Genomic DNA, 27310 nt, shown 5'->3' on the forward strand with positions numbered 1-27310 from the left:
CTCCACTCCTGCCAGCTGTTCCTTCAAACACAAGGGTGTGGGCTGATCCAAACTCCCTCTGGGTGACCTCTGGACCCACAGCACCAGTTCCAGTGCCTCACCTCCAAATCAAGAATTTCATCTGACTACCCACTCTAAATCTACCCTCTTTAAGTTTAAAGCCATTCCCCTTGTCCTATCAGTGCACACCCTGAGTAAAAGTCTCTCCCCAGCTTTTCTGTTGGCCCACTTTAAGTACTGGATGGATGCTATAAGGTCTCCTCAGAGCCTTCTCCAGGCTGAACAACCCCAACTCCCTCAGCCTGTTTTAATAGGAGAGGTGCTCCAGCCCCTTGATCATCCTTGTAGTCCTTGTCTGGACTGACTCTAATAGCTTCAAGTCATTCTTGTACTGGGAGCCCCAGAGCTGAACGCAGTACTCCAGGTGGTGTCTCATGAGAGCAGGTGGGAGTCTCATGAGATTCCCGCAAGCAACCTCTCAAGCCTGTCCAGTTCCTTACCACCAAGAAGGAACATGACGATCTATAGCCAGGTCTTCTTCCTGTAAGGGTCCTACTGGGTATGTAGGCAGAGGGGATCTCACAGTCGGCATGGCAATCGAGTGTCTGCTTGTACTGGGTCTGACAGGGATGGAGTTAACTTGCCCTGCAGCAGCCCACATAGTATTGTGCTCTGTGCAAGGTGAAGTTGCTCAAGGAGTCCTCCTAGCTTGGCATTAGCCACAATTGAGCTGAAAATGTACTCCGTGTCATCATAAAGGGAGATAAAAAAGAGGGTCAATGTTGTTGATCCAAGTGCCCATCACTGAGGGGTGCTGCTGGTATCTGGGTGGCAGGAGGACTTTGTACCACTAGTGTCCAGCCACCCTCCCCCTCACATCATCATCCCTTTCTTCAGTCCAAATATCACCAGTCTGGCTAAAGGGAGACTCCAGAAGACCATGGCAAAGGCCTTGATAAAGTCCAGGTTCACCACATTGCCTTCTTTCCCCTTCCCTACTGCTTCAGCAATTTCTTTATTTTTTATGCCACATACCTGAAGATGGCTGTGGCAGGACTTTCCCCATCACGTCAGCAGGAGCAGAGGTGACAGTTGCAATTCTCCTCGCCCTTTTATTTAATTATTTATTTACTGTCATTCCATAAGATGCTTTTGATGCCTGCCTTTTCCAAGTCCCCAGAAATCTCTGAGCCAAACCTCTGACAGAAAGCCCAGTCCAGAAAGTCATGGTAGTGTGACATGGAGGAGAGGAGCATGTGCATTGAATCTGTGCAAGAGGCATGACAGAAATGTCACAGGGACAACAGGGGTTGTTTCTGGAGTCACACAGGGCAGCGTCAGGGCTCTGTGAGGTGCCTATGTCTGAGCTGGCCTCCCATGCTCCTCATACACATGGGGCTGTTGGGAGACACAGGTCCCTGCCTTGCACATCCACATGCAGTGCACTGCAGTGCCTGCAGTGTCCCTTTGGCTCCTGCAGCCACTGCCAGAGGCTGGGAGGCACCTCAGCCCTGCGGTGCCTCACCCTGCTCTGCCCTCCTCCGAGATACCCCAAGGCATGAGGAATGGGCACAGAGACGTTCAAGGAAGCACATCCCAGAGCTGCCTTCAGGTGGCTTCCCAGGGGACGTTACTTGGTTTTGTGACACTATCTGTCCAGCTGGCCTTCATGAGACTTCTAGGAATAGCTGATGGCCTTTGTGCTCCTTCGTGTTCATCTCTCCACACACATATGATGTGCCTGCTGGAACCAGCATTGGGTTTCTCTTTCCATGTCTTCCATGCACATACATCAGGCCCTGCTCTTCTGGGAAATCCTATCCCCCGAAGAGCAAGTGAACAATGAGCAATGGCCTACTCAGTCATTGCTGAACCCCCTGCCCGTACACACCACAGCTCTGAGCTTGTGATGGCACTCTCCAGAGTATGAAAAATGACCAAAAGATAACCTTGTTCCTGCAATGCTTTATGAGTCATATGCAGAAGACAATGGGCTTCTTTTTTTTTTTTTTTTTTTTTAAAAAGATTATCAGGTCTTATCAGGTCATCAGTTTCCTCAAGGCATCCTTGAGTTCCTGGTTCCTCATGCTGTAGATGATGAGGTTCACTGCTGGAGACACCACTGAGTACAGAACTGTCACCACAAGGTCAAGGGATGGGAAAGAGATGGAGGGGGACTTCAGGTGGGCAAACAGGACAGTGCTGACAAAGAGGGAGACCACGGCCAGGTGAGGGAGGCATGTGGAAAAGGCTTTGTGCCTGCCCTGCTCAGAGGGCATCTTCAGCACTGCCCTGAAAATCTGCACATAGGATAACACAATGAAAACAAAAGAACTGAAGAGTAAAGAAAAACTGAAAACAAGTAGCTCAAATTCTCTTATGTAGGCATTTGAGCAGGAAAGCTTGAGGATCTGGGGGATTTCACAGAAGAACTGGTCCACAGCATTGCCGTGGCAGAGGGGCAGGGAAAATGTACTGGCTGTGTGCAGGTCACCATGGAGAAAGCCACTGCCACAGGCAGCTGCTACCATGGTGGCACAAGCTCTGCTGCCCAGGAGGCTCCCGTAATGCAGGGGCTTGCAGATGGCAACGTAGCGGTCGTAGGCCATGATGGTGAGAATATAAAACTCTGCTGTAATCAAGATGACAAATATAAAGACCTGTGCAGCACAGCCTTGATAGGAGATGGTCCTGGTGTCTCAGAGAGAATTGGCCATGGCTTTGGGCAGAGTGGTGGAGATGCAGCCCAGGTCAAGGAGGGCGAGGTTGAGGAGGAAGAAGTACATGGGGGTGTGCAGGCGGTGGTCGCAGGCTACGGCAGTGAGGATGAGTCCGTTGCCCAGGAGGGCAGCCTGGTAGATGCCCAGGAAGAGCGCAAAGTGCAGGAGCTGCAGCTCCCACATGTCTGCAAATGCCAGCAGAAGGAACTCACTCACAGAGCTGATGTTGGGCATTGTCTGACATTGAACACAGTTTTCTGTTAAGGAGGAGTATGTAGAGCAAAATCAGAAAACCTCTCTGAGGAAAACCTATTTCAAGTCTAAAAGCACCCTCCAGCTTGAGCCTCTCTCTTTGCAGGAAAACCTTTCTGCAGCTCTCTTGCTTGAGCTGTGGCTGGGGCTGACTGAGAGTGGCACTGGGAGCAGGGGCTGGTTTGGGCTGCAGAGGAGTCCTTCCTGCTGTGCAGCAAAGGAAAGCAGGAACGTGGGGGAAACTCAAGTGCAATCCACTTATCAGATCAATGAGCTTTGCAGTGTTGTTACAAGCAACTCTTCTGAAAACACTGTAGAGCAAGGTGTAAATTCTTTGCTTTATTTTCTAGTAGTTAGCCCTATAATTCTTAGGACGATGATCACACTTCCGTGTTTTTCCAAGATGAAAGTGGAGACAGCTGAGAGCAGAGAAGCCCCAGTCGAAGTGAGGCTGCACAGAATCCTCACCTCATTTCTGGTATACCTGATCAGAATCTCAGCTCTTCCCTCCTAGCCGGGGGTGCCGAGGCCTCACTCCAGCTGCCCACAGACAGCCATCCAGCAGCATGGAGAGCGCCTTAGCATGGAGGTGTCTTCTCTTTCAGGATCCTGGATAACACAAGTATGCCATGAGAGAGGTAAGACCTGACGGAGAGGAACATGCAGCCCAGGAGAACACCCCACAGAGAGAGTTGGATATTCACAAGCTGGGGTGTCCCAGTATCCCACTGCAGTGTCTGGAGGAGGTTTGGCCACCCTGCTTGTGAAAGACCAGGGGCAGCTGGGATATGGCAATCCAAGTGGTTTCTGCCAGACTTCCTCATGTTGCAGTGCAACCCAGCAGCAGTCTCAAAGCCTACTGCATTGCTCACTGCCCTCCCATAAGCAAGACCCAGGAAGAGAGCCTTCCAGGACCTGCAGCTGCATGGCCCTGCAGCCAGACACTTACCTCGTCAAGGGCTGTGCAGATTTCTCCTGCAGGCAGCTCTCAGCATCCTCCCACTGCCAACTGCCTCCAAGCCCTCTCTCCTTCTCTCCTCTCCTTGTGCCAGCTGCGGTCAGAGCTCCCAGCCCTGCTGCACTGTGCGGAGGAGCTGCTCCTGGGCAGAGCTGTCTCTCTGCACCAGGGTCCTCTTGCCACGAGCTCTCTGTCCCAGGAGCCCGGCCCAGCTCAGCACCAGAGACCCAGCCCAAAGCATTGTAATGACTCCTCTGGTAGCTTTGGTGATGAGCCCATGAACCTCAGGCACTGAGAGACAATTGAAGACATCTCTCCAGAAGTCCAAATTAGATGCAAGTTTCCTGGAGTTTCCCCCTGAGGCGAGCACTGACACAGCCTCCCTTGGAGCTCGTTAGAGCAGAATATTGGAGGCAGTGAGGACAAGTAGACAAAGGCAATGTGAAGGTGACACTGAGGTGTAGACAAAGTGGATGTGTTTCACCAAGCACAAGGGTAGGCCTTGATGCCCACCCTCTGGGAAGGGAGATATTTTCCTTTCATACCTTGCTCAGGGCTCCCCCTGCGGCAGTAGGAGATGAGAATTTCTTTCTCTTCAAGTCCAGTCTCAACATCCTGAAGTCAATTTTGTAGCATTATTTCTTTGTCATGCCATTTTTCCCTACAGAGGAAAGCTAAAACATCTCCAAATACACCCTTCAGGCAGTCTCAGGCTACTTTTGCTCTACTTGGATGCTCCATGCCACTGGGCCAGAGAAACCCAAGTCTCTCAGACACTCTATACCCAGCAGGTGCTTTAGGCCCTGAACCCCACCTTGGCACAACCTCTCTGGGCACAGTCCTGCATCTCTCGTAAATGAGGAGCTACTCACTGGGACAGCCTTGTGCAGGTGGGGTAACACCATATTGGAGCTGAGTCTGATAACTCGTATTTTCTTGATGGACATGCTCCTCATAAGGCAGCTCTGTAGGATGCTGGCCTGGCTCCTGGTGAGCAGGCACCACTGTTCATATGGCATCCCTCATGGTGCTCCCCTCCTCCTCCTGGGCGCTGCTCACTCAGCAGGGTCCCCGTCTGCCCTGATATGTGGGGTTCCTCTTCCTCTTCTGTAGGACTAGGCTCTTCTCCTTGTAAATGTCAAGAGGTTTTTGTATGTAAGATCCTGCAGTTTCTCAAGGTTCCCCTGGACAAATGCCCCACTCTGTGAACTGTTAATGTCTGCAGGGAGATGTCTCATCCTAACTGTGCTGTCTCTCACAAGATAAAAGCATCAGCAGCTGCAGAGATTTTGGGCAGTAGAGGAGTAACCAGTTGAATGGAGCTCCAGCACAGTGTCATAGAAGGGTAGAGGATGGAAGGCTGCCAGATTCCACCTTTCTGTTCTTCTCATGTATGCTGTTATTTCTCGGAAGCTGAGTCCTAAATGTTGTTAGGCTGTGCAAAGAAAAAATTTAGAAGGGCCAAAGCCCAACTGGAGCTCAATACATCTATTACTTTTAAAGACAATAAAAATGTTTTTTGTTTGTTTGTTTGTTTTTTAAATATAAATACATAAGGAAAAAAAAAAAAAGAGAGAGAGAGAGAGAGAGAATTAAGGGGAATCTTCGTCCTATATTGGATGTGAGAAAACAGAATAAGAAGAGATGAGGAAAAGACTGAGGTACTTAGTGCAATCTTTACCTCAATATTTAGCAGCAAGACCAGTTGTTCCCCTTGTACTCACCCCCCTGAGCTGGTAGATAAAGATATTGAATAGAATGAAGCCCTCATAATCCACAAGGAAATGGTTAGAGAACTGCTATTCTGCTTCGATGTACTCAAGTCTATTTGGGCTCCACACATTGGTACTGAGGGAGCTGGCTGAAGTGCTCACCAAGCCTCTTTCCATCACTTGCCAACAGTCCTAGCTATCAGGGGAGGTCCCAGTTGACTGGTGACTAGCAAATGTGACAGCCATGTAAAAGAAAGGCCAGAAGGAAGATCTCGAGAACTACAGGCCTGTCAGTCTGACCTCTGAGCTGGGGAAGCTCATGGAGCAGATTGTCTTGAGTACCATCACACAACACTTTCAGGACAATCAGGTGTTGAAGCCCAGTCAGCATGGGTTTATCAAAGCCAGGTCCTGCTTGACAAATCTGATCTCAATCTATGGGAAGGTGATGCATGTAGTGGGTTTATGTGTCAAGGTTTTGGTAGCAGGGAGCCATAGGGGTGGTTTCTGTGAGAAGGATCTAGAAGCTGCCCCATGTTTGGGAAGGGCCCCACTGCTGACCAGAGCTGAGCCAATAAGCGATGTTGTTTTGCGCCTCTGTGAGAGCATATTTAAGACAGGGAAAAAAAAGCTGCGGTACACAGCAGCCGGGAGAGTGAAGGGAGTGAGAAAACAGCCTTGCATGTGCCAAGGTCAGTGCAGAAGGAGGGGGAGAAGTGCTCCAGGCTCCGGAGCAGAAGTCCCCTGCGGCCTGTGGTGAGGACCATGGTGAAGCAGGATGTCCCCCTGCAGCCCATGGAGTACCACGGTGGAGCAGGGTTCCATGGTGCATTCCGTGGAGGAGACCATGGTGGAGCAGGTGGCCCTGCACCGATGGAAGCTGCCGCCTGTGGAAGATCCCTGCCCGAACAGGTCCCAGGCTGGACCTGTATCCTGTGGAGAGGAGACCACACAGGAGCAGGTGACCTGGCAGGAGCTGCTGCCTGTGGGGGAGCCAGGTTGGAGCAGTTTTCTCCTGAGGGATGGACCCCGTGGTACGGACCCATATCTGGAACAGTTCTGGAAGAGCTGCTGCCTGTGGGAAGCCCATGCCGGATCAGTTCATCAAGGACTGTGTCCCGTGGGTGGGACCCCACAGCAAAGGGGACGAGAGTGACTGAGAAGGAGCGGCAGAGAAGAAATGCTGTAGACTGACCATAACCCCCATTCCCCCGTTCCCCTGCGCCGCTCGGGGGGAGGAGGTGGAAGAGGGTGGATGGGGGGAGAAGGTGCTTTTGGTTTCTTTCCTTTGTTTCTCACTTCTCTAGCTTGTTAATAATGAGCAATAAATCTTACTATCTTCTTATGCCGAGTCTGTTTTGCCCGTTACAATAATTATTGCGTGATTTTCTCGTCCTTATCTCAACCCTTGGGCCCCTTTTCACATATTTTCTCCCCATTCCTCTTTGAGGAGGGGGAGTGAGAGAGCGGCTGTGGTGGAGCTCAGCTGCCCACTCGAGCAGAACTACGACAAAGCCTCTTTGGTATGGAGGATGACGGCTGAAATATAAATATGGAGAGACCTGGCAGATTGATTACATCGCACTCCCTCAAACTCGCAATGGCAAGCGCCACGTACTTACAATGGTAGAAGCAACCACCGGATGGCTGGAAACATATCCTGTGCCTCATGCCACCGCCCAGAACACTATCCTGGGCCTTGAAAAGCAAGTCCTATGGCGACATGGTACCCCAGAAAGAATAGAGCCAGACAATGGAACTCATTTCCGAAACAACCTTATAGACACTTGGGCCAAAGAGCATGGTATTGAGTGGGTGTATCACATCCCCTATCATGCACCAGCCTCCGGGAAAGTTGAACGATACAATGGACTGTTAAAGACTACATTGAAAGCAATGGGCGTTGGGACATTCAAAAATTGGGATACGCATTTGGCAAAGGCCACCTGGTTAGTCAATACTAGGGGATCTGCCAACCGAGCTGGACCTGCCCAATCAAACCTGTTATGTACTGTAGATGGGGATAAAGTCCCTGTAGTGCATGTAAAAAATATGCTGGGTAAAACAGTCTGGGCTACTCCTGCCTCAGGAAAAGGCAAACCTATCCATGGAATTGCTTTTGCTCAGGGACCTGGATACACTTGGTGGGTGATGCAAAAGAACGGAGAGGTCCGGTGTGTACCTCAAGGAGATTTAATACTGGGTGAGAATAGCCCATGAACTGAATTGTACCATGTTAATTACTATATAATACTGTATGTTATCACTACCATGACTACTATAGGTGACTAATTAGAATGTATGGAAAAGAGTGTAACCTGAGCATGACGTAAATGGTATGGAATAAGGGGTGGATAGATGTCCTGGTTTCAGTTAGAACAGAGTTAATTTTCTTCCTAGTAGCTGGTGGAATGCTCTGTTTTGGCTTAGGATGAGAAGAGTGCTGATAACACCCCGATGTTTTAATTGTTGCAGAGCAGTGCTTCTACCAAGCCAAGGACATCTCAGCCTTTTGCTCTGTCCTGCCAACAGGCAGGCTGGGGGTGCAGTAAGAGCTGGGAAGGGACAGACCCAGGACAGGTGACCCAAACTAGCCAAAGGGGTATTCCATACCATCTGACGTCATGCTAAACAATATATAGGGGTGGCTAGCCGGGGGGAGGGGGCCGGACTGCTCGGGGTTAGGCTGGGCATCGGTCAGCGGGTGGTGAGCAATTGCATTGTGCATCACTTGTTTGTACATATTATTAGTAGTAGTATTATTATCACCTTTGTATTATTATTATTATTATTATTATTATTTTATTTTATTTTATTTTATTTTATTATTGTTATTATTATTTTCCTGTCTTATTAAACTGTCTTTATCTCAACTCACGGGCTTCACTTTCCATTTCTCCCCCCTGTCCCAGAGAGGGAGGGGGGAGGGTGAGCGAACGGCTGCGTGGTGTTTAGCTGCCGGCCAGGTTAAACCACGACACTGGGGAAGGGCAGGGCGAGGGGGACCTCCTCTGGCTGTATCTCTGAGGGGGTTGTGGAGGATGCGTAGCCAGGATCTTCAGCTGGGTTCAGGGTAGGAGGATAAAAGACAACAGCTGTGAAGGTGAAAGAGGAGAGCTTCAGGCTAAAAAGAAGGCAAAAAGCCTTCCCACCATGAGCTCAGCTAGGCGTCACCCAGAGGCTGTGCAGTCTCCGTCTTTGCTGGTTTTGCAAAATGCAACAGGATCAAGCCCTGAAGAGCCTGTTCTGACCGTGCTTATGACAGCTTGGGCTGCAGGCCTCCTGAGGACCCTGCCAACATGCCTTATGGTCCTTTGACCTCAGGCCCAGTTTCTGGTGGTGCCAGAGGAGATGCTGTGTGGCCTGAATCCTCCTGTGCTGTAGGGGACCATCTAAAGCCAGGCAGGTGAACATCTCCTCTTCTCCCTTGGCTGTAACTGTAGCCTGGGAGACACTGCCTCAGCCATCTCTGCGTTACACCTCCAGCTCCTGTCTTCCAGCTCTAAACACCTGAAAGTCCATTGCCTGGATGTGCTCTGAGGTGTGGGAAGAGATCTAGGCTTTTCTGGGGTGTTAATTCTCTCCCTCTGCACGCTGCTCCTCTCAGAGACGGTCTCATTTTTCACTTTCTTTCCTACCTGGAGGGAAATGCATACTCTGTCCTGGCCATAAAGCTGAGCATGTTTACTACTTTTGCCACACTTCCACATCTCCTGGATCTGTCACCTGGAAAAGTGAATATTGCGTGCATGTTCGTGGCCCTGCTTTCTTCCATCTGTGCAGCAAGGTCCACATCTCAGTGTTATGTACTTTTTTGCAAAGACTGTGAATGGTCATGGATATGATAAGATTCTTCGGGGGGGGGGGGGGGGGGGGGGGGGGGCTTGGGCACAGGGCTTTATACAAGATTACAAGATGCAGAATGATCTTAATGGTGTTGGCCTAACAATACTAGAAATGCTTTGAAAATGTCAATAAAAGTAAAAAAGAAAACAAAACTAAACAGAAATAAAGTCAAACTTCTAAAACATTGATAATTTATGGATGCACATTTACAGCTTTTACAAACTTTGGTGATTCTGCTTTCCTTTTTTTTCATAGTTAAAAATGGCCAATATTGATGTTTTGACACACTGCCCAGCCTCCACCTGCAGCTCCTGAGGGCCTCTGGTCTCCCACAGCTCCTCTTGACAGCTGCCAGCCTCAGGCAAACACCTCCAGTACAGAGGGGCCCCTGAACCTAGCAAGGTCTGCCTGGAAAGGTGAACAAATTATTCCAACATAGGAAAGAAAATATAAATAAATAAATATATAAATAAAAGAGCACGTGTTCATCACTTCAAACACTCTGCCTAGAACAGTCCTTGTATGGCCATCCCTTGGGGAAGGTGAACCTCATTAGCTGCAGCTTGCACTGGGCACACAGCTGAGGAGAGTGTTTTACTGTTTACTGAACTGCACCACACTTAACTTTGGTTGGTTTTCAATGGGGAGCAGTCCTTCTGTGCCTGCGTGCAGGCAGTTCTGTGGGGAAAAGGGATGGGAGTTGGTGCAAAGGAGCTGTAACATGCAGCTGCAGCCCTGACTGGAGAAGTCTGATGGGAGGAGAAGTGCTGCAAGTCCCAGGTGGCTCCTGAGAGAAATGGTGGGGCTGGGAAGGTGAGGAGCAAGGTTGCCCACAGAGTGCTTGGCCTCAAGGGACTGCCTTTCCAAGCTGACCAGACCTCCTTAGGAGACCCTCTGGATCAATAGCAAAGGGAGAGGGCAGGGAATTGAAATAAATCAATAAAGAATCCAGCTTGAAGGGAAAACTCCCTTATTATCAACTGCTCATTGAAATGTGCCTCATTCACTAGCTTTCTGAAATCTCCCCAATTAGACGTAAAAGCTCTGAAGCCTTGAAGGAACTGCTGGGCAGAAAGAGGACACAGGAGGGCTCTCTGCATTGTGCCGAGCCCCAGGGTGTATTTGGCGCTGAGTCCATGCACCTCTGATGCTGAGAGGAGATAGCGCAGGCTGTTCAAGAGGTTAAGGCCAGGAGAAATGCTGAAGGTTCTGGGAGTGTTAATTGGTCCCACTGGGGGCCATTACCACCACAGCTCCCCCATGGACTTGTTAGCAAAGGAAAGGGGAGGCAGTGATGATAGGCAGGCAAAGGCAAAGTAAAGGTGGCCCTGATGGCAAGGAAACCTTGATGTGTTTTATCAAAGCAAGCACCAAGGCCTGACACCCGGCTCTGGTAAGAGAGCTTCTGTCCCTCACGCTGCTCTTCAAGGGGCAGTGGGATCTGGGGTGTGTGATGGCAACTAAAGGACAACAGTACAACTCCAGTGCACAGGGCTGCAAGGAGGCCACATGGTTCCAGTGCCAGGAGCACCATGTGTCATCTCACAGGCTCCAGTGGCAGAGACAACAGCCAGAGCCACGGGGACAAAGACTTCTGCTGTGTCAGGGCCTTCCAGCCCTGTCAGTGCCCTTGGACATCTCCCCACAGGTTGTCCTATCCTGTCCCATGCCTGAACCATTTTCCCTGCAGCCTGGAGACATCCAACCTGCTTCCCCACCACAGCATCTCCCTACCCATGCTAGGGACTCCTTGTGCTCATTGCCTCTGACTTGAAACACAAGCCATGGGCTGAAGCAGACTCCCTCTGAGTCACCACAGCACTGCCCTTGGAGTGGCATTTCTTCCTCCTCATCACCACTCTGGACATCCAAAACAGCCACTTCTTGGTGGATTTCCTTTCTCATGCTCTTTACCCTTACCCAAAATGTGCCATCATCTCTGAAAGCAGATTTCTGTCTCTCAGGAGCTCCTACAAGGGTGCCCTGAGCCTGTGCTTCACCAGGTCTAGGAAGCGCAGGGCTCTCAGCCTCCACACACATGACCCCTAGCCCTGTCTTGGCACACCTCCTCTGAACCCTTTCCTTTCCTCCCTAGTCCTTCAGAAAAGGAGCCTCACACTGGGAAGGCCTCTTCCAGTTATGGCCACACCAGTGTGGAGTCATGGAAGATGAGAAGTCCCTTGCCTGGGTGGACACACTCCTCCTAGATCATCCCAATGTGGATGTGACCATATCCGTATATAGCACTGCCGGCTCATATGGCATCCCTGGTTGTGCCCAAGCTCTCTCCTCCTGGTTGCTCTTCCTGAAGTCCGGTCTAAGCCTGCTGTGATGTATGGAGCTGTGCTGCCCCTAATGCAGAGCAGAGCATCACAAGATGGGAAAGAGAGGCTCTCTTCTCCTTGGAAAACAGAATGAGATTTATCCACCAAATCCCAGCGTTTCACAAGGTCGTCTGCAAGGAACACTTACTGTCAATGGACAAGTCTCAGGTTAGGAACCATGTAAAGAAACTGGGAACTGTGAGCATGGTAGCCCCAAGCCCTGCCTGCCCTCCTCCTGCCACGCTCCATCAAGCGGCTGCAGCAGAGGGGACCCACAGCCAGCCCCTGGCTGGGCTCTGCCAGCCACCTCTCCAGTGCCATCCCTGCTGCCTTGGGGTGCTCTGTGAGGTGCTGGGTGACCTCACAAGGCCTGCTGGCCAGCACATCTTCTGCAGGGCAACCAGCAATGCAGCAGGGACCTCACCACAGCCCTTCCATTCCCCTCTCCTCCCCTCATTCTCGGCCTTGTCTCTGCTGGCAGGAACAGCCTTGGGAGGGGCTTCCTGGCCTCCCATTGATACTGAGCTGAAAGGAGAAATAGTCTCTTCCTTGACAGAACAATGGCTTCAAATTTGAAAAGCTTCATTAGGAGATAGGTGAAACCTTTACTAGGTTTTGTTAGAAAGAAGGAAGTTCAGAAACATTCACCCCTGATGTTACTTTAGTCACTAATTAGTCAGCTTTATCTGTAAGAGCCTACAGACTTGTATCTCAGAATGAGGGCAAAGTGACCCAGGCCTAGAGCATGTGTCAGAAGATTAGGTGAGAAACTCATGCTATGCATATATCCTTGGATGTGTAACCACCTAAGCTTTGTATGCATGCCTGAGATGAAAGAATAAGAGAAGAAAGATTTCGATGGCTTGAGCATGGACAAGAACTGGATTCAACTAATGAACATAGTGAGGAAGACTACCGATGACCACCAGAGACCCCTGAAAGACAGGGGAAACAAATGTGCATGTGTCAGCAACACTTACTGATTTTAATGAGTTACAGGAAGTAGTATGAATATGTTTTGGGGAAATGTGATTAACATGTATGTTTTGCTTGTATATAATCCCTATAGCTCAAACAGTTCTGTAAGCACTGGAGTGATCCCCTGTGTGTCCAGGACCTCAATAAAAGAACGCCTGCTTTCTAAAACTCCAAACTGAGTCTTAGAGAGTTACTTTGACTGGCTTTTATAGTATCACCCTCGCCTCCTGCCAGCTGCTGCCCTCTGAGGATCCTGCTGTGAAATATGTTCATCTGATTCGTGTCAGTATGGAACAATGCTAGGGCCGCATGGTATGATGAATGTGACCTTCTGTCTTACATACCCTTGTATAACCACAAGTCTAAGAAAACCAGAGTGGTTAATGTATATAGTTCTTGTATCTTGCAAAGGAATGTTTTAGCAATTTGTGTCAATAGAGAGCTTGAAGGGAAATGTATTTGTAGGCTTTTCCTTGGAGTCTCTGATATCTGGGGGGTTCAGAATAACTGCTAACTGTTATGACTTTTGCATGGGACACTATGCAAGTCTCTGATATCTGGCCAGGAGATTAAGGAGCAGGGGAGAGCTGAAGAACAACTAAAAGACAAAGCTTGCAGGGGACACTGCACAAGTCTCTGACATACAGCCAAGTTGGACAAAGGAGAAGGACAAGAGGGACGAAGACTATGAGCCTTCAGCACGAGAGAACCACAGAGACCCTCAGAGGGACCACCAGATACGCATGCTCCAGTAGGAGGGTTTGGATTCCAGAAACTAATTATAATAACCCTGTGGGTTTTTTTTGAAGTAGTAATGAATTTGTATCAGCCTAGGAGCATAAAAATCATCCGCTTGATGTAACTGGTGTGCGTCTTGGTGGAGCAGAGACTCCCGGCGCACCCAGTGCTGCTTGCTTACCTGTATTCATTTAATAAATTGTAAACTTTGATTATAGTCCTATTTTGAAGACTGAGCCATTTATTACACTGGTACAAACGTGGCCCCGCACCAACAGCACTGTTTGTGCTGCCTTTGCTGCCTTGCCTTGTCCTCTCCCTCGACTCCTTGTCTTTTCCAGGCCACACATTCCACACCCAAATGCATCCCTTTGCTGTGGCCACCCTCTCCCCTGCCCAGCGGGATGGCAGAACCAGGGCAGGACATGGTAGAGTTAGGCTGTGTAGCACCCATGCAGAGCACTTGTGGCAAAGTGGGAGCTGAGATTGGGTGGTGCAGAGGAGGCCCCATGCAGGAAAGATGAGGTTAAACACCAGCTTTGCAGTGTGTGTGTGGGGGGGGGCTGGTGTCCATCGTGGTTTGGCATGGGAGGCTTCTGGCCATGAAGGGGCAAGGGATGGGTTGACACAACTTCTCTGGGCAACCTGTTCCATTGACCACCACCCCCAAAGGAAAGAATGTCTTCCTTATACCTAATTTTAAAGCACCCTCTTTTAGGCCCCCTTTAGGTACTGGAAGGCTGCTATAGAGAACCAGCTTTCTCAGCCAGTCTTCACTGAAATGTTGCCCCAGACTCTCTATCTTGTTTTTGGCCTCTTCTAGACTTTTTCTAATAATTCTAATACTTCCATGTCCTTCTAGAGTTTGGGGTCCCAGAACTGAATGCAGTACTGAAAAGCAGAGCTGAGGGAGAGAATCAACTCTGTCAACCTTTGGGCCAAACTTGATTGATGCCACCCAGAATGCAGTTGGCTTTCTGGGCTGCAAACTCACATTGCCAGCACAGGTTGAGCTTCTCATCCACCAGTACCCCAGGTCCTTCTCCTCAGAGCTGCTCTCTACTCATTCTCCACCCTGCCCCAATCCAGCTGCAGGACCTTGCACTTGGCCTTTGTGAACCTCATGAGGTTCCCACAGGAAAATCTCTCAATCCGGTCCGGGTCCATCTGCATATCATCCTTTCCCTCCAGTGTATTGACTGCACCACCCAGATTGGTGTCATCAGCATACTCACTGAGACTGCACTCAATCACACTGTCCATGTCACTGACAACAGTGCTGGCCCCAGTACTGACTCCTGAGGAACACCACTCTTTACTGACCTCCACTTGGACATTGAGCTGTAGACTCCAGCTCCTTGAGGGTGACCATCCAGACAATTCCTCACCCACCAGGTGATCCATCCATCACACCCATGTCTCTTCAATTGAGAGACAAGGCTATTGTGTGGGACAGAGTCAAATGATTTGCACAAGTCAAAGTTCACGATGTGAGGTGCTCTTCCCCTCTCCACCAATGCTGTAAACCCATCGTAGAAGGCCACCAGGTTTGTCAGGTACAATCTGCCCTGTGTGAAGCCATGTTGGCTGTCACCAACAGCCACCAGTTTGCTGTCACCACCAGTCCAAAAGGCAGAGTAGAATGACATGTCAGAGAGAAGCATTTGCAATGAACCTGTGCAAGGAGGGTGACAAAAATCTCATGGGAACACTGGGGGTAATTACTGGAGTTCTACACAGAGAAATGTCAAGGCTCTGTGAGTTGCCCATATCTGATCTGGCCTCGTGCACTGCTCATCCACACTGGGCTGTTCAGAGACACCAGTCCCTGCCTTACACATACACAGTGCACTGCAGCACTTGAAGGGTCCCTCTGGCTCCTGCAGCCACTGCCAGAGGCTGGGAGGCACCTCAGCCCTGTGGTGGGTGCATTACCTTGCTCTGTCCTCCTCTGAGATGCCCCACAGCATGAGAAATGGGCACAGGGACCTTGAGGGTTCAAGGAAACACATTGCAGAGCTGCATTCAGGTCTTGCACTTTGGACTAGACGGTCTCTGAAGGTGCCTTCCCCCTGGACAGATGCCCCATGGTTGTTACTCTCAGGAAGAAAGGACCTGAAGACACTCTGCCCCACTGGCCTTCACGACACCCCTAGGGATAGCTGATGGCCTTTGTGCTCGCTCTTGTTCCTCTCTCCATGTGCATACAATGTGCCTGCAGGTAGCAGCAGCTGCAAAGGGTTTCTGTTCCTGTGTCTCTCCTGCACCTGGACAGGCCCTGCTCTTCTCCCAGCACATCCTATATCCCAGGGAGCCTTTGGGACTCTTGTTGAGCATGTTCTGATGTGACGGCAACTCTGAAAGATGATGTGAGCCTTCAGGCATGGCCCTTTTAGGAGGGAAATTCTGTTCTGGAGGCCAGCTGTGTCACTCATGTGCCAACTGCCTGTCCCTGCCTGCAGTCCCAGCACAGCCTCACAGCAGCACTGGCACCAAGCTACAGGAGCATCCAGGCCTTAAACCGCCGACAGGGCTCAGCAGGAGAGGGTGTCAGTGGCAGGAGAGCAGCTCTGCATGGACCCAGTGCTGGTGCTCCCAGGCTGGACTGCCACGACTCTTTTCCCCTCCACCGCTGCACACTGTCCCTGAAGCCACAGAAAATGTCTCAGAGGAAGGATATAAGACAAAAAGTCACTTTAATTGGTTTAAATACTCAAGCAAAATGAAGAATTATATTTCTTTGTGGAAAATATTTGATAAAATAAAATTGAGAAAAAGCAGAACACCAATAAAAACACAAGAACATAATACCCACTGGCTTCACCTATCATGATTTGCATTACGAGTGATTTAGAGAAGAAGGCAGGCAATATATTGCTGAAGAAAAACACCCAGTCATCACTTTCCACATGGCAACCTTGATCTCCTTGTTCCTCATGCTGTAGATGAAGGGGTTCACTACTGGAGGCACAACCAAGTACAGAAATGCCAGAACAACATCCAGGGAAGGGAAGGAAATTGATGGGGGCTTCAGGTGGGCAAAGATAACTGTGCTGAGAAAGAGGAAGACCACAGCCAGGTGAGGGAGGCATGTGGAAAAGGCTTTTTGCCGGCCCTGCTCAGAGGGCATCCTCAGCACAGCCCTGAAGATCTGCACATAGGACAGCACAATGAAAACAAAACAACCCCCAAATAGAAAAGCAGTAACTGTAGTAAGTTGAACTTCCCTTATGTACAAGTCTGTGCAAGAGAGCTTGAGGATCTGGGGGATTTCACAGAAGAACTGGCTGAGAGAATTGCCTTGGCAGAGGGGCAGGGAAAATACGTTGGCAATGTGCAGCACAGCTTGGAGAAAGCCACTGCCCCAGGCAGCTGCTGCCATCTGGGCACAAGCTCTGCTGCCCAGGAGGCTCCCGTAGTGCAGGGGCTTGCAGATGGCAATGTAGTGGTCGTAGGCCATGACAGTGAGAAGAGAAAGTTCTGCTAAATTCAAAATGTTATAAGAAAGAGCTGTGCAACACATCCTGAATAGGGTATGGCCTTGGTGTCCCAGAGCAAATTGGCCATGGCTTTGGGCAGAGTAGTGGAGATGCAGCCCAGGTCGTTGAGGGCAAGGTTGAGGAGGAAGAAGTACATGGGGGTGTGCAGGCGGTGGTCGCAGGCTACGGCAGTGAGGATGAGTCCGTTGCCCAGGAGGGCAGCCAGGTAGATGCCCAGGAAGAGCCCAAAGTGTAGGAGCTGCAGCTCCCGCGTTTCTGTGAATGCCAGCAGGAGGAACTCAGTGATGGAGCTGTTGTTACACATTTATTGCCCCTGAGCAAGGTAGTTTGTCCAAAAGAAGAAGTGACATTGTAAAATTTAAGGACTTCTCTGACCAAAATACTTTGTATGTCTCATAGAACAGTCACACACAACACATTCTTTCCCATTCCTTTCACAGGAAGAGCTTTCTGCAGCTGCTTGGCTTACTTCTGCTTGGTGTTCTGAGGGTGCCAAAAGAAGCAGGGGGCTGTGCTGTGGGCTCTGCAGCAGTCAGTCCTAGTCTACAGCAACAGGTAAAAGGGAACCCTAAGTGATCTGGGAAGTCCACTGGGCAAGGTCATCTCCCTGTCTGCAGGAATGGAGAAGGTCAAATAACTCCTCAAGAAACAGCAAAGGTGGCGTTGGTACAGTCTGTGTGTGGAGGTGTGTGAGGTGCCTCAGAGCAGCAGCAATGCTCGAGGAGCCTTAGTCTCTACTACAGATGCTCCTACTCCATTACCATCCTTCTGCCTCAGCACATGGGCAGGAAAATGAAGCAGATTCTAAAAAGTGCACTGCCTTCAGGTAGCTCTTGCCGGGCAGTTCTGCAGTGCAGTGCCCTAGGGAGGTGTGGGGCTGTGAGCAGCCTGCCCCAGGCAGCAGACTCTGGGCAGCAGCAGGACCCTGCCCTGCCCTGCGGTACCAGGGGGGCTCCTTCCACCCTCAGCTTCTCCCCGCAGCCCCTGGGCAGCTCCCCAGGCAGGCTGATTGTGGAGACTGGCAGGTAGCAGAGGCCCTGCCGCGGCACACAGCCTCTGGGGCACAGCAGGGACCCTGCTCTGCACCACAGCCCTGGGCACCCCTGCCTGCATCCCCGGCTTCACAGCCTGCAGCCGGCCTCAAGAGAAGGGAGCCCTCGGGCCCTGCATGCTGACCCTGCAGCATACAAGCCCTGCATGCCCTTCAGCTCCAACACCAAGCATCCTCCTGACAGCTCCCATCAGCTGAGGGCTGGGCCAGCTCCAGGAGAGCCTGGCAGGGTGTGCAGTGGCATTGCCCTGCACCCAGAGACTTACCATGGGGAGGTGGCTGGGAAGCTTTCTCCCTCTGCCAGCTCTCCCCTGCCTTCCTATTCCAGGCTGCCCTGAACCTCTCTCCCCCTTCTCTCCTCTCCCCATGCCAGCTGCACACAGTGCCCCCAGCAATGCTGTGCCTGGCAGAGGAGCTTTATCTGGGTGGCTGAAGCAGCTTCTCAAGTAGTCCAAGTCTGATGCAAACTCCAAAGCCTCTCACAGTGCTAACGGTCCCACTGAGGGACATTACTGTCAAGGCCTCCCCATGGACTTGTTAGAGCAGAAAAAGGCAGGCAGTGAAGACGGGGAGACCAAGGCCCAGGAAAGGCCCTGATGCTGAGGAAACCTTGATGTGTCCCATGAAGTCCAACAGTCGGGCCCTGACCCCAACCTCTGGGAAGGGAGATGCTGTCCCTCCAGTGGGGTTTAGGGCTCTTCCTGGGTCAGTGCACGGTGGGTAAGTGCCAAGTACAAGGCTACAGGAGGACATCTCCCAGGCTCCTGGAGGGGGATGAGAAGGCATTGAGGCCCTACTGCTGTAAGGATGAGGTGTCTCCTCATAGGCATCACTGACGGAGACAAGGGCCAGAGCCCAGCAGACAAAGCTGTTGGCTCTGTCGGGGGTTTCATCTTGCAAAAGATACTTGACAATAACCACCACACGCTGTCCTATTGTCCTGGTTTCAGTTAGAACAGAATTAATTTTCTTCCTAGTAGCTGGTGGAATGCTCTGTTTTGGCTTAGGATGAGAAGAGTGTTGATAACACCCCGATGTTTTAATTGTTGCAGAGCAGTGCTTCTACCAAGCCAAGGATATCTCAGCCTTTTGCTCTGTCCTGCCAACAGGCAGGCTGGGGGTGCAGTAAGAGCTGGGAGGGGACAGACCCAGGACAGGTGACCCAAACTAGCCAAAGGGGTATTCCATACCATCTGACGTCATGCTAAACAATATATAGGGGTGGTTAGCCAGGGAAGGGGGCCGGACTGCTCGGGGTTAAGCTGGGCATCGGTCAGCGGGTGGTGAGCAATTGCATTGTGCATCACTTGTTTGTACATATTATTATTATTTTCCTATTATCACCATTGTATTATTATTATTATTATTGTTATTATTATTTTGTTATTATTATTTTCCTGTCTTATTAAACTGTCTTTATCTCAACTCACGGGCTTCGCTTTCCATTTCTCTCCCCCGTCCCAGAGAGGGAGGGGGGAGGGTGAGCAAACGGCTGTGTGGTATTTAGCTGCCAGCCAGGTTAAACCACGACACCTATGCTGTCACGTCTGCACCTGTTTCCCTGCAGGACTTAGATACCCACCTTGCTTCCCCACCTTGCTCTCACCTTGCTCTGAGCACCTTCCTGACTTGACTGATTTCTCTCAATCTGCCCTCATTAATCCATGAAACACAAAGCCAGGGGCTGATCCGGACATCCCTAGAGAGGGAGGGAGAAGGATGAGTGAACCTCTACAACAATTTAGTAGAGGTAAGAGGCTTCAGCTAATATTGATGTTGCTTTAACACAGAATTAAAACATTGATGTAAGGCCGTTAGCCAATTTTAAAGAGTAACCAGTTTTAAAGAAAACCCACATTTGAAGAGTTTTAAAGAGTAATCCCTAAACCTAAATGCTACTCCAACACCCTGACAAGAATCCCTATTCTAATGCTTGAACTCAAAGTATTCCATGAAGCAAAACTCAGCCCATAGTCCTTTGCCCTTGCCTTTACTCTTGTCCTCACCCTAATCCCTGCCTTCAATACTAGCATTAACATGTTCCATTAAACCTAGACTTCTAGGCAGATGTAAAACAAAAAACTGTTCCACAAAGCTTGCCCATAACCTAACCACAGACCTGACACCCTAAGCAGAACAGCCCATGTGCTAAATTTCTAATCCAGAAAAGTGAACCCTTGTCTCTAAGGGACTAGAGAGGTCAGCTCTGCCTCAGGATCTCCAGCCCCAGCAGGTGGAATGTGACTGTGGCAGGGACTGTGAGGTCACTTCTGCCTCTGCAGTGGATAGGGCAGCAGCAGGAACGTGTCACAGAAAGGGACTGTGAGGTCACTTCTTTCTGAAGCTGACAGGTCAGCCTTGCCTTCTCCCTGGGATCTGTACTTTCCAGCTGACATCTGCCAGTGGCCCTGCTAGGCCAGCAGAAGGCACCTGGTTGGCATGCTGTCTATGGGATCCCCTCTTCCTCCATACCCAGGAGGACCCAGACAGAAAGAAGGCCCCAAGATGGGTCATCTTGTCCCTTCTGCTTGAGTCCATGACTGGAGAGCAGGAGGCACAAAGCTTGGCTGTGTCTAGCCAAGAAGCTGCAAGAGCAGCAGCCAGCCCATGGCTCAAGAGATGCTGGTGAGGTGACTTCTGTCTTGTTGATTGCTGCACCCATGGGCTGAGGCCAACTGCGTGAAGTTCAACAAGGCCAAGTGCTGGGTCCTGCACTTGGGGCACAACAACCCCATGCAATGCTGTGGGAAGGGCAGCTGGACAGCTGCCCAGGGGAAAAGGACCTGGGGATATTGGTGGATAGTCGGCTGAATATGAGCCATCAGTGTGCTAAGTTGGCCAAGAAGGCCTGCCTTGTACCAAGGATACTGTGGTCAACAGACGTAGGGAAGTGATTGTCCTTCTGTATTTGGCCGTGGTGAGGCCACACCTCAAGGATTGCATTCAGCTCTGGGGCTCCATGTGTAAGAAGGACACGGATCTATTAGATCTGTGCCCCATCCCTTAATGCATTCAAGGCCAGTTTGGATGGGGCTTTCATCAACCTGATCTAGTGGAAGGTTTCCCTGCCCATGGGAGGTGAGTTGGAATTATGTGATCTGTAAGGTCTTTTCCTACATGAACTATTCTGTGATTCTGTAAATATGAAACACAGCACCATACCAGCTACTAGGAAGAAAAATTAACTCTATCTCAGACAAAACTAAGATAATGTCCAGCACTTATTCCATACAATCTATGTCATGCTCAGCTCTGTCACTTTCTGATTAATCACCACCACCTTTCCTGTCTTTTGATACACACACAAAAATGTCATGACCTTAGTCGATTGGTGTCAATAATAATAGTAATAATAATAATTCCTTTTGCGTTCTATTAAATTGCCTTTATCTCAACCCATGAACTTTTACTTTTTTTTTTTTTTTTTTTTTTTTTCCTCTGAGTTCTCTCCTCCAACCCATTGGGTGAATAGTTTTGTAGTGCTGAGCTGCCTGCAGGGTCAAACCACAGCAAGTCTTCTTGGTGCCTAGCGTGGAGCACAAAGGTTGAGATGACAGATCTGACCAGAGCATTTTAAAAATAAATTATTATAAGCATTAGATCAGTTTAACAGTTGCTGATCACAATATTGATCTTTCTGATCTGGGGTCTGTTGTGCTTCTTTTCAGAACTGTGTTGTATAGCACATTAGTAACTTCCATGTCATGCTGTTTGTCAGTTCTGGGGGCTGGTTTAAGGTTACTGTTTTTCTGTATTGGATAACATTGACTTCTGATAGGATCAAATTATTGCCCCCTCAATACCTCAGGAACCATCTCTTCATCTCTTGGAAACTATTAAGAATTACAGTCTTTGTCTTTTCTCCTCAGGGAGTAAATCTATGCAGGGTGGTGGGGGATGCTTTTCCCCACTTCTTCACTCTCCCTTTCTCCTTTACCTCATGCTTCTCTTCCAGGCTAATTACAATAGCTCTTCAAAGCTTTGAATATCCTTGGGATGGTCAAACCAGCATGTTCCTATTTTTAGGTCTCCTGAATACCATTCAGTTTTTGTTTAAGTTTAAACAATTACTTAAACATGCCATCCAGAGATCTGTCCAGAGGCAGGAAAGTTAGGAGTGGCAGGGAGAGTTCGAGGATCTGGGCAGACGTCTAGTGTAGTGGGCATGTCCAGTGCTTTGGAATTTCACCTCTGAGCAAGTGCAGAATCCTAAAAAAACTTGTGAAATGCTTAGAAATTTGTGTCATCATCCCAGCAATTTCAAAGAGACACAAATCACTGCAATATGCTGGTGGTTAAGGTATGCTTATGAAGCTACAGTCCACGCCTCTCAAACCACTATGACTTTTCCTGCGGGCACACTCCAGCCCCTTTGACAGGCCCAGAGCCTGTCCAAAGCCACTCCAAACCCTGCTACAGGCCCTACAGGGCTTAATGGTTAAACACATCCCTATAATAGGCCCTATAACCACTCCCAAACCTGCAATAGGCCTTGCAGCCACTCCAACTCATCCAAAAGGCCCCGCAGCCAGAACAACTCCTGTGATGGTCCCTACAGCCACTCCAGCCCCTGCAATGGGCCACATCACTGGGCCAGAGAACCAACCTAAGCCAGTATCGGTTGCCTCTACCTGCAAGAGAAAACAGTGGGTGTGAAAAACTCAGTTTTTCTTTAGAAAGGAAGGAAACTCCTACCCAGACAAGAAAGGAGGAAAAAGAAGATGAGGCAGGTTTCTCCAAAGTTGGGCCATCTTGGAAGCAGGAGGTCAAAGCAGAAGAAATCATATAAGCATCAGAAACCAAATGGTCCCTGTCCCAGGGTAAGCTACGAGGTATGGGAAAAGATTTCAGCAATCATCTTGGTGAGCACATTGTCATCTGGCTGCTCCAGTGGGGGGAGAACAGGGCCAATAGCCTGGAATTGGAGAGCAGGGAAGCCAAGCAGCCAGAATCTCCCTCTAGGGAAGGGCTGATGGACAAAGCCATTGGAAAAGGGCACAAGGAACTTACTCCCATCATGCTTGAAGGAAAGGTCTCCCTTGAAAGATCTTGTACGTCAACCAGGAAAGTGGACCACCATGCAGAGGGGTATCCATTCCTGAGGAAATTAGACATGCTGAAGGCGATTTGTAGAAACCTAGATAACAGCTATCCAAAGATCCAGATGAAGTCAAGTGCACATGACCCATGTGGCAGGAGTTTGTACAGAACACACCATCATCATATGCCAACCCATTGGCAGTGATGACCAGGAAAGACCAAGAGGAACCCATGGTGGATGAATTGGCTAGCCAACTATGGCATTACAAAGAAAGTCTCTCTTCTTCCCTATGGGCCTGTGTCTCATCCAGAAAGAAACTTTCCCAAGAGGTCCAACAGCTCCAAGAGAATATGGTTTCCTCCCCACCTGCACGAACCAATAGCTCAGCTATCAGATGTAAGCATCCCTCTGCTCAAGAAAGGTAACATAGTGGGTACATACCAGTTTCTATCCTGTGCTTTTGACTGTGTGACCATGGAGAGGCCATGAGAAAATGTGATGCAAAAATTGACCTCCACCTTACAGGCACGGATACATGAAGCACAAGGAAAAACATTGTCAAAAAGTGGTTCTTCTGAGACACTTGCTGCTCCAATTTCTAGTGGTCAACCCTCCAAACAGAGTAAAGAATACTATGAGCAGGACTCGAGGGGCACAGCTTTCACCCTGGGGGAGGGAGAGGACAATCAGGTATATTGGACTTTGAGGATTATTGGCCTGGCACATCAAACCCAAGACTTAACTGTATTGGAGGCTGAAGTGAGTCTAATGGGGGAGTGGAAAATGCAACGCACTGGGACTGGCCTGGAGGCTCTGTGTAACCTTGGTGTAGACTACTTCAGGAGCAGGTACTTCAAAGGTCCACAAGGGTATTGGTGGGCTTATGGCATAGCTGTCTTGGAGACAGAGGACAGGAAACAGTTGTCTACCTTGCCCACTCTTTCACAGGACCCTTCTGCATTGGAGGTGCTGATGGCCAATGAGCAGCAGGTGCCAATCGCTACCACAACAGTGCACCTGAGGCAATATTGCACTAACAGAGACTCCCTGAGTCCCATCTATGAGCTGGAGAGCCACGGAGTGATCAGCAATACTCTCTCACTCTTTAATAGTCCCATATGGACAGTGCAAAATTCTAATGGTGAGTGGAAGAGAACGGTGCACTTGAAGTCCCACCACCACTGAGTGATGCTGTGCCAGGCATGCTAGAACTTCATTCAGTACGAACTGGAGTCAAAGGCAGCAAAGTGCTATGCCACAATTAATATTGCTAATGCATTTTTCTCCATCCCTTTGGTGGCAGTATGAAGGCCACACTTAGCTTTCACATGGAGGGGTGTCCTGCCCACCTGGAATCAACTGCCCCAGGGCTACTTTTGCCATGGGCTGATCCAGACTGCCCTGGAACACAGGGAAGCTCCTGAACACTTCCAACATACTGATGCCCCATCACATGGGGCAACACAGCAGAAGTATTTGAGAAAGGGAAGCAAATGTTCCATATTCCTTCTGAAAACCTCTATTGCCCTATAACAAAGTAAGGTCAAGGGACCTGCACACGAGAGCCTAATGCAGGCTGTCCAGGTTCTGTGGGACCCCTGCTTGGGGAAAGGTTGGGCATCGGTCAGTGTGTGATGAGCAATTGCACTGTTCATCACTTGCTTTATACGTATAACAATAATAAAAATAAAGTTTATTATTATTTATTAGTAGTATTGTTACTGTTATTCCTATCTCTTCATTTTCTGTCCTTTTACATTATCTTTATTTCAACCCATTGTCTTTTTAGGGGTGGGTGTGAGCTAACAGCTGTGTGGTGCTGAGGTGCCTGACAGGTTAAAGCACAACATGTTTGACAACCACAGTCTAAAAGCACAAATCACCCTTGTAAAAGTCATCCTTCCTGTGTTCAGAGAAGGGCAGTCGGTGATGAATTCTGTCTGCCTCAAACACCACACCCCAGCAAAGACCCTGCTGCCTTCAGGTGCTGTCAGCCCTGAGGCCTTGGGGACACCTCGAGGGAGCCCAACGGCACAGAGCAAGCAAGCAAAGCGGGTGCTGTGCTGCTGAGCTGGGCCGGGCTCCTGGGCCCAAGGGGAGCTCCTAGCAAGCGGGCAGCGCATCAGAGAGACAGCTCTGCCCAGGAGCAGCTCCTCTGCACAGCGCAGAAGGGCTGGGGGCTCTGACAGCAGCTGGCACGGGGAGAGGAGAGAAGGAAAGAGGGCTTGTGAGGAGCTCAACAACAGAGGGCAGCGTGTAGTAGGACACATCTGCAGGCTCTTGACACTGTGAGTCTCTGGCAGCAGAGCAATGCAGGTGGGGTTGCCAGAGGGGTCTTCTACAGCTGGCACATTCGATGGCTGATAATATCTGTCGGGATGGGTCTCTCTGTTTCTGAAGTGTTTTAGAGAATGGCATTATGAGGAAGCATTTCAAGAGGAAGATTGACTCTTGGTTTATCTGAAGGGTAAGGCTTTTTCTTCAGTCTGTGTTTTGAGATTCCTGCCATGGAGGGGAGGCAGATTTCATAGTAATGGATTATTGGGGTTGTACAGCAGACTGAGGCTCCTGGAGCATTGCATTGAAAAATCAAAGTGCCAGTTATTAATTTTGTGAAGTCCCTTCCCACACCTCATCCCACAGACTGCACTAACATCATCATTGTGGTCCTCTCAGGTTTTATCCTAGCTGACCTTAGGAGCTGCAAACCCTCTGTGATACCCAGTGCCCTGTCTTTGAGAGGTGTCTGCAGGCCAAAGCAGAGCACACAGCATTTGCAATGAGCAGGAGCTGCCTCCTCTGCAGGCAGAGCTGCAGCACAGGAGGGTCTGCTGAGTGTCCGTCTGTCCCTCCCTGGCCTTGCCTCCCCTGGCAGCAGCACGCTGGTTTTCCTCCTGGCTTCTCCACCTGGCCGTGCTACTGCTGTTCTTGTTTCCAGGCATTAAAAGGAGCTTGGAGACAGGTCAAGGGAGGTGACCCTCCCCGTCTACTCTGCCTTGGTCAGGCCTCACCTGGAGTGCTGTGTCCAGTTCTGGTCTGCCCGGTGCAAGAAAGACAGGGATCTCCTGGAAAGAGTCCAACGGAAGGCCACAAAGATGATACGGGGCCTGGAGCATCTTCACTATGAGGAAAGGCTGAAACCTGGGTCTGTTCAGCCTTGAGAAGAGAAGACTGAGAGGGGATCTTATCAATGTTTACAAATATCTTAGTGTGGGAGACAGAGGGATTTGGCCAACCTTTTTTCAGTGGTTTGTGGGGACAGAACATGGAGCAAATAGCCAAAACATGGAGCACAGGAAGTTCCGCACCAACATGCGAAAGAACTTCTTCATGGTGAGGGTGATGGAGCTCTGCAACAGGCTGCCCAGGGAGGTTGTGGAGTCTCCTTCTCTGGAGATATTCAAGGCCTGTCTGGATGCCTACCTGGGCAGCCTGCTCTAAGGAACCTGCTTTGGCAGGGGGGTTGGACCAGATGATCTCTTGAGGTCCCTTCCAACCCCTGCAATTCTGTGATTCTGGCTGGGGATGGGGTTTCACATGCACATGAAGTGAACCCTTGGTGTGCTTGGGGAATGGCAAATACAGGGACAGGGTGAGGTGTCTGGAGATGTGCACTCTGAGTCTGGATTCAGCAGTGTCCTGCTTCTTTTCAGGTGAACATGTGAGCATAATTATCCTACAGCTCATACACATGCCAGCAGAAGAGACCAGCCTCTATAGACAGATCGGCTGTCCCCTCTGAAAGTACAACCTGAACTAAAGGGACAGTACCTTTGCCTCTGAAGATTCACAGGATTTCACTTGGAATGCAACAGAAGTGCCCAGGATTTATGCCTTATAGACAGTCCTCAGGTGTGGTGGGGCAGCTAGAACATAATATAGAAAATATAAATCCACCTATGTTCTTCATCTCTTGCTGTAGGTCAGGACTGACTCCTGCATTGTCCAGAGCAGAGTTGCCTGCTCCCATGGAGGCCCTAAGGCAGCATCACTAATATGGCATGAAAAAGACCCGCCAAAGGTCTACGAATATTTGCAGAGGGAGGCTTAAAAGAGAAATGGAAATTATTCCTCTCACATAACTCTGTGGTAAATAGTCTTCCTCTGTCTTGAGCAGGACTCCGTGGCAGAACCTGTAAATGTCCAACAGCAGCTCTGTGAGTGAGTTCCTCCTGCTGCCATTTGCAGCC

At 49.8% G+C, this 27310-nt stretch overlaps 2 protein-coding genes across 2 annotated transcripts in view; both read right to left on the bottom strand.

Annotated features, from left to right (window-relative positions):
• The window catches only part of LOC309891670 (ATPase family AAA domain-containing protein 2-like), a gene marked incomplete at both ends in the record, with an annotated part of 70119 nt that extends 55328 nt beyond the window's left edge, over positions 1–14791 (bottom strand). Inside the window, one exon of the mRNA XM_082786011.1 lies at positions 14592–14791. Within this exon, the coding sequence (XP_082642137.1) occupies positions 14592–14791 (200 nt within the window). The remainder of the gene's footprint in view (positions 1–14591) is intronic.
• Positions 14792–16367: 1576 nt separating this feature from the next.
• LOC309891671 (olfactory receptor 14C36-like) lies at positions 16368–17051 on the bottom strand (the record flags this gene model as incomplete). The annotated part of the gene is made up of 1 exon (XM_082786012.1): positions 16368–17051. The coding sequence occupies one exon, from the start codon at positions 17049–17051 to the stop codon at positions 16368–16370; it is 684 nt and encodes a 227-aa protein (XP_082642138.1).
• Positions 17052–27310: the final 10259 nt, after the last annotated feature.

This window comes from Aythya marila, assembly GCF_965140915.1.
Source record: "Aythya marila genome assembly, contig: HAP1_HAP1_SCAFFOLD_202, whole genome shotgun sequence".
NCBI classification, from domain to species: domain Eukaryota; kingdom Metazoa; phylum Chordata; class Aves; order Anseriformes; family Anatidae; genus Aythya; species Aythya marila.